At 36.2% G+C, this 7,212-nt stretch overlaps 1 protein-coding gene across 1 annotated transcript; it reads right to left on the reverse strand.

Annotated features, from left to right (window-relative positions):
• Positions 1–653: 653 nt before the first annotated feature.
• Positions 654–5,159, reverse strand: LOC141333914 (uncharacterized). The gene is made up of 2 exons (XM_073839068.1): positions 4,815–5,159; positions 654–2,784 (listed from the first exon to the last, which is right to left on the reverse strand). Exons 1-2 carry the CDS (start codon positions 4,978–4,980, stop codon positions 1,739–1,741), a joined length of 1,212 nt encoding a protein of 403 aa, XP_073695169.1. The 5' UTR covers positions 4,981–5,159; the 3' UTR covers positions 654–1,738.
• Between the last annotated feature and the right edge of the window lie 2,053 nt (positions 5,160–7,212).

The raw sequence follows: 7,212 nt of genomic DNA on the forward strand, positions 1-7,212 counted from the left end.
ATCTTTGTTTCTGTTTGGTTCCAGATTCCTTGTTTGGTCATGGTTAGTTAATTATTTCCTGCTGTACCTGAGTTTAATTATCCTGTGTATTTTAATTCCTGCCTGTCTCTTCCTTTTAGACCGGTCTAAAATGGCTTTACATTGTGTTGGATGTATGTTCCCCTGCTTACCTGTCTGGATTAATCTTTGTGGATTTTATTAAAAAACTTTTGTTTAATTCTCGTCTCGTTGCATTTACACAGTCGTGACACTATGACGGTAAAAGGCGAGAGCTAATAGGTTCTTAAAGTACTGTGTGTGACTTTGAAAGTGCAAAGAGTGAAGAGTTTTACCCACTGTGTGAGCAGTGTATCATTAGAAATGACCTTATTGTGTAATTTAGAAAAAGAAAAAATGCTGTGCAAATGAGAATACCATGAAGTGTTTGAAGTATGTGCTAAAAGTGATGAGTTGTAAAATGTAGCTTGGCTGGTAGGTAACTGAAAATATATATAATGGGTTGATGAGAAGATATTTGTGCATGGATAGAGGAGGGGTATAAAAATGTGTTACTGCTGAATACATCCATTTAATCAAATTTTTTTTAAATACTTTCTTTAATGTATAATTAACAAGAAAATGAATGAAGGCCAACTGTTTAGGATTGTTTATTTTAGCAAATGTATTATAAAAGAAACAACACAAAATTACAATAATATTTCCATGCTTCTCCTGATAAAGTCCATAAATGTAAACAGATATTACAACATTAAATTGAGATTAAGTAAACAATAAGCTAAAAAACACATTTCAAATCAATGGGAACAAGTCATTTTGTTCAGTTTATGTCAATTAATTTGTAATCTTCCAGTTACAGTGTTGCTTTTCCCAGCAAGGTGAAAGTTTGACTAATATTTTGATGCAGAGAAATCAACTCATGGAATTGAGTGACACCCTCTTTATAATCACAATTTGAGGGTATCTACTGTAATCACTCAATGTTTGAAACTACAGTAAAGCAGATGGTCTGGTATGGCTTCAGAAGTACAAAACCAAAAAAGCCTTATGGTGAAACAAAAAGAGATGAAGGATGCATGAAGGTGAGCAGATGTAGCCCACATTCAGCTCCGGTGTGAACATAGACTTGATTTCACACAGCTTTTTCCGCAATACACTCGTGAACAAAGAACACAGATAAAGTCTTACATTTGCATTATTGTTATGTAAGGGTGATCGAAAACAATGTTTTTTAGTACTTTGACTGCAATTGAATGTCTTTCAAAATGAGTGTGTAAATGATTGTAGAAATTGCTCCTTTTTCTAAACCTCTTCTTGCATTGAAGAATACGGCATTTTCTTTCCAGAATGAGTTTGCAAATGACGTTTCATGTTCCTCTGTCATGTGAAACTCTTCTCACACTGAAGACACTTGTACGCTTTCTCTCCAGTGTGAACTCTCATGTGAATCTTAAGGTTTACTTTATGCGTCAAACTCTATCCACACTAATCACAGGTGAAAGGTTTCTCTCCAGTGTGAATGCTCAAGTGAACCCTGAGGTTTCCTTCTCTTGAACAACTCTTTCCACGGTAATGACACATGAAAGGCTTTTCTCCGATGTGAGTTACTACATGATTATTAAGATGTTCCCTCTCTGTGAAACTCTTTTTGTACTGATGACATTTAAAACTCTTCTTTCTTGAGTGAATCTTCATGTGCTTATTAAGGTTTACACTTTGTCTGAAACTCTTTCCACATTGATCAATATGGGTTCTCTCCAGTGTGACTTCTCATGTGAGTCTTCAGGTTTCCTTTATACTTGAAACTCTTTCCACACTGGGGGCAGGTGAAATGCTTCTCTCCAGTGTGACTTCTCATGTGAGTCTTCAGGTTTCCTTTATACGTGAAACTCTTTCCACACTGGGGGCAGGTGAAAGGCTTCTCTCCCGTGTGAATTTTCATGTGGACAGTAAGCGTAATTTTCTGTGTAAAACTCTTTCCACACTGAGGACACATGAACGGCTTCAATTCGGTGTGAATGTTCATGTGAGTCTTAAGAACTCCACTTCGTGAGAAACTCTTCCCACACAGTTTGCAGGAGTAAGGTTTCTCTCCAGTATGATTTCTCATGTGGAATTTAAGTTGATTTTTTAGTGTAAAACTCTTTCCACATTGATCACATTGGAATGGACGCTCTCCAGTGTGACTTCTTAGGTGAGTCTTAAGTTTTTCATTACATGTGAAACTCATTCCACACAGTTCGCAGATGAAAGGCTTCTCTCCAGTGTGAATTCTCATGTGGACAGTAAGGTTATTTTTCCCCGTAAATCTCTTTTCACACTGAGGGCAGGCAAAAGGCTTCTCTCCAGTGTGAATTCTCATGTGGACGGTAAGGTTTTTTTTCTGCATAAAACTCTTTCCACACTGAGAGCAGGTAAAAGTTTTCTCTCCTGTGTGATTTTTCATGTGGGAAGTAAGGTATTTTTTCTGCATAAAACTCTTTCCACACTGAGGGCATATTAACGGCCTCTTTTCAATGTGAACTTTCATGTGACACTTAAGATCTTGATTTCGTGAGAAACTCTTCCCACACTGTTGGCAGCTGTAAGGTCTCTCTCCAGTGTGAATTCTCATATTAGAATACAGATTTGTTCTTTGTGTTTTTTTATTTATTTCTGGTGAGGAAGTATTTGGATTCTGTGAACAACTAATTGATTTTTCTTCAGTTTTGAAATCATGTTTCTCATTTTGATCTTTCTCTTCTGTTTCATTGAGTTCTTGACTCTCCTCTTTCGGTGCCATCAGGTCTGAGGTGAAATAAGAGAAATGTAAGTTAACAGCAGTTTAAAGTGCTCCTATTATGCTTTTTCAAAAATGACCTTTCATTCGGTGTGTCATGTAGCTGTAGGTGAACATAAACTACCTGCAAAGTTTCAAAGCCAAAAGTGCACAATAAATAAAGTTATTGTCTATCAAAAAAAAAGAGTCGGTTCACTTTTGCTTAAACGAGTCGTCAAGAATTTTAAACTTTTTCTGTTACTGTTATATTCAGTTATGGCAATGGGCTCTACGTTGTACCAAAAAAAAAAAAACAATAATCATAACGGTGTGCACACGGGCGTCAGCGTCAACGCTTCCCATTGACTTTGAATGGGTGACGTCATGCGTTGCCGAAAAGAATTGTGGATTCGTCGGCGGCGCTTCACTGGCGTTGCTCACGACAGAAGTTGAGAATTTTTCAACTTCTGCCGCAAACGAAGCCAGTGAAGCGCCGCTGATGGAAAGCGTCAGCCAATCAGGATCGCTTTATGCAAATACAGCAGCCAGGCAGAATTCCTGTCTTATTTCATTGGCTGACGCTGCTTTGACCATGGCGTCAGCCACGCCTTCTGTCAAGCGTTGACGCTGCCACCCCGTGTGAACACACCGTAAGTGTTGTCTCAGATCAAGCCATTCACAGAATCTGTACGATCAATTTGACGCCACATTGTACAGGCCCCGTCCAAGACTGTTGACAGACACAGCTGTCTTCAGTGAGCCATGTTTATCTTCATCCTAGAGAAGCAGCATTCATCTTCTAATTAAAACCACAGAAGTTACGATGAGTGATTTTCAGTTTCTATTTTATTGTTTGGCTCCAGGGTTGGGGAGTAACAAAATACATGTAACGTCATTTCGTATTTAAAACACAAAATATGAGTAACTATCTAATTAGTTACCTGCAGAGTGCGGACACTAGTCAGGACTCCCAGGAGGAAATCAAAAAGCCAAGCATCATGGAAATACAAACAGCATTACTTAAGAAAAAATTATGTAACATCGTAGTACAATGGAAGTTTTAGTTTACTTGAAACAAAACTGGTCTCTCCGATCGGCCTCAAGGCACAATCTAATCTTGAAAAAGCATCTTAAAGTAAGTCAATTCTCAATCTTTGAAAACCAGTGCTGTAATTTCCTGAATATTAGCACGATTGCAGATGTGATACTGATTTTATGAAATTCAAAACACCTGAGACTTCTTGAAAAAAGGGGCATAACCGTAGCACAGAGATTGTGCTTATTAAAGTTGCATTTGTATTCTAGTGCCATTAGATGTTTTGGACAAGATATTAGCACCGTTTAGTAGTGCTGGGGGTAAACGATTATTTGGGTGATTATTTTATCGAATAGTCAATTATTCTAATGACTAATTAGATGATTTAACTTTTACATAGTTAGCAGTTTCCCCCTAAAATATGCTCCCAAATGGAAGTCGTGCTGGTGTGGTATGCAAACCCGCAACCTTACAAGTCTGACACACTAACCATCCTAGATCAACTTCTGATAATTCTACTACAGAGGATGACAAAAGGTGTGAAAGTCACAATGCACTGCTAGGCGTTTGATATCAACTGTTTAATATGCTGCAGTTCAATATAAAGTTACTGATCACTGACTATTATTTGCTCACCAAAGATCTTTAATTAAAGAACAAAAAGCATGCCGTGACTCAAACAGGAGAAATGTTTTGTTTTAGAAGTAGGCTGGTTTTCTGAAATACAATTTACTTGTTGTAATGAACAATCACTGCTATTTACATTTTAATGTAGCACTTTTGGTGATAGCAGAACATTTTTTTACAACTTAAACAAATGTCAGGTTAAAAACTGAAGTGTCATTGTTTGCTTCAAACTAAATATATACATTTTTTTTTTGTCAGATACTGTTTTCATTGTTTTCTAATCAGAAGTAGGTAGCCTACTGTGTTTAATGTTACACAAAATAACTGTTTCCCGTAGAGCTGGACATTTTAATAAGAATCAAATGAGTGAGTTCAGCTTTGAGACTGAAAACCAACCTGTTTGTGTCTCAGTGTCTTCATGTTTGTTGAATGTTTCTTCAATCTTCATGTCTTCACTCTCCTCTTTAATAAACTCCATCCTTGTTTGTGTCTCAGTATCTTCATGTTTGATGAATGTTTCTTTAATCTTAATGTCTTCACTCTCCTCTTTAATAAACTCCATCTTTATAATTGTGTCACGTGGATCTCAGTTGCTTCAGCAGGAGTTTTTCTGTGGGTTTGGTAGAAAGAAAAATGTAAATTAAAACTCTTGGTGTCTCTCAGCTCCCTAGTTTAGTAGTCAGCACACTGGTAAGGGGGTCAGTCAGACTGAGTGTTAATGGACTTAATAAAAGAACACAAATTATACACAAGGTTCACATTTGTATTAATATTGCTATTTAGTATTTGCTGATTGGTAGATTATATTTAATAGGTTCGAATTTCATGAAAACATTTCTTGTTTATAGACGTTGTCATCACACGTTTGTGTTGTTCCCGCATTTAACGTTACACTGTCACACTGTTTTAAGCAGCAGATGTCGTTATCGAGCCGCGATTCAAAACAGTGAATCATTTTGTGAAGAAATTGATTCAGTTGATTCGGATTTTCGAAAAGATCCATTTCTATCTACATTACTCGCCAATGTCCGAATTCTTTAGGAACAAATGATTCACTATATAGGAACTACAGAGTCACTAAATAGAGCATTACAGATTTGTATTGGCTAACAATTCATTTCACAGTGTTGTAAGCAATTCTCTAAACGAGTTGTAGCCTACTGATTTAAACACTTTAAATTGTTAAAAGCACACACCTTTCTTCAGTTGAATCTCAGATGCAGGAGTGTGACGCAGCCTTATGACGTCACATACCCAGAACAAAATAAAAGTCTTGTTGGCTGAAATCAATATGATTGACAGAAAACAAGTATAATACTTTACAGCTGTACCTAGTATCTAGGATAAATCTATCAAATCTATCTATCAAAAGTTTAAAGCAATTGCTATTATCTCATTTTATAATCTAGTACATTATAACATTTGTGATATTCTCAACCAAGAATAAAGTCCAGTATCTGGGTCTGAAATTACAGGACTGGAAAGAACTAATGAAGATTTTTTTTTAAATTTCTTAAAATTTAAGATTTAACTATTATTAACTGAAACTGAATCCTTATAACAATGTATTCATTTTAACACATTTCTCCTCAGAACATAAAGACTAAAATCAGATTATAAATCAGATTTTAGCTTTATGTGCTTTAAATTAAATATATATATATATATATATATATATATATCAAAGGTCCATGTCCATGAAAATATTACACTGACTGTGTTTTAGAACAGTTGATTTTGACTGTCTGAATAAAAAATCTTTGATTAAAATGGCTAAAATAATTTATTTTAAAATGTTAATGTGATTTAGATTTTTACAGATTATCTTTATTAAAATTGGCAGACAGCCTAATAGCCTCTTCTAAAATGTGATTATAATATAAACAAGTTATCTATAAAGCTGTCAGATTTCACTTACTGCAAAATGATTTACAAACAATTCAATTCAGGTTTATAAGTGTATCATGTTTCACAATACAAATCCTTCCAAAAAAAAAAGCTTTACAGAAAATTTAAGCTTTTACAATATATTTCATAGTAGCTTATCAGTACCCAGGTAGCCAGCGCAATCGGGCCAATAGTGGCTCAGTGCCGGCGTGGTCTGCTGTGTTCTGGCAGTGACTTACCAAAAGTGAACCAGCTGTGGCCCAATAAAGGTTGCCAAATTTGGCCAGGCATTGGATGTGTGGATTTGGCCCAATTTGCATTGACACAAATTCGGCCTGATTATGGACCATAAGGAGTCTTATTTTAAGTGAGGTTTGGCCATACAGACCCAGGCCAGTTTAGAGTGCTGAGGTGGCTCTCCTTTTATAATGTGCTAAACTGTGTGTAGCAGTGAGCCTTAAACTTAAATGTAATATCATTTCACTGTCAATGCTATTTATTAGCTGTATAGTCAAATAGTTAATTATTTGTGTATTTAACATTATCCCTTTTTTCCTCTCACGTTCTGTTTTCTTAAATAACTAAATTTGGAAATAAATAGTTAAATTTATATAATAAAACTAGCTTAAAATGGTTAAAGCAGTGGTGCCCAGACTCAGTACTGGAGGGCCGTTGTCCTGTAGAGCTGGGGTCCGTTCTTCGTACCTCGCTTACTACATCCAGGATCAAATGACACATCCAAGATCAAATCATCGCGCTTACTATGAGCTCGCTATTCCGGTTCTCCGAACGCACTTGTTGTTGATGATTAGTATAGCTGGATGAAGTTATTTGAGATCACTGGGTGGCTTAAAAGGGGCTACGTATCGATAGTAGAAACATTGATCGGCAACGCTTTGATTGGTCG

The sequence above is a fragment of the Garra rufa genome, chromosome 4, assembly GCF_049309525.1.
Source record: "Garra rufa chromosome 4, GarRuf1.0, whole genome shotgun sequence".
NCBI classification, from domain to species: domain Eukaryota; kingdom Metazoa; phylum Chordata; class Actinopteri; order Cypriniformes; family Cyprinidae; genus Garra; species Garra rufa.

Coding starts and splice junctions, on each gene's coding strand:
- LOC141333914 (XM_073839068.1), bottom strand. CDS start 4,980: ATGGAGTTTATTAAAGAGGAGAGTGAAGACATTAAGATTAAAGAAACA. Junction 2,785..4,814: donor AGACACTGAGACACAAACAG/GTTGGTTTTCAG, acceptor ATTTCACCTCAG/ACCTGATGGCACCGAAAGAG.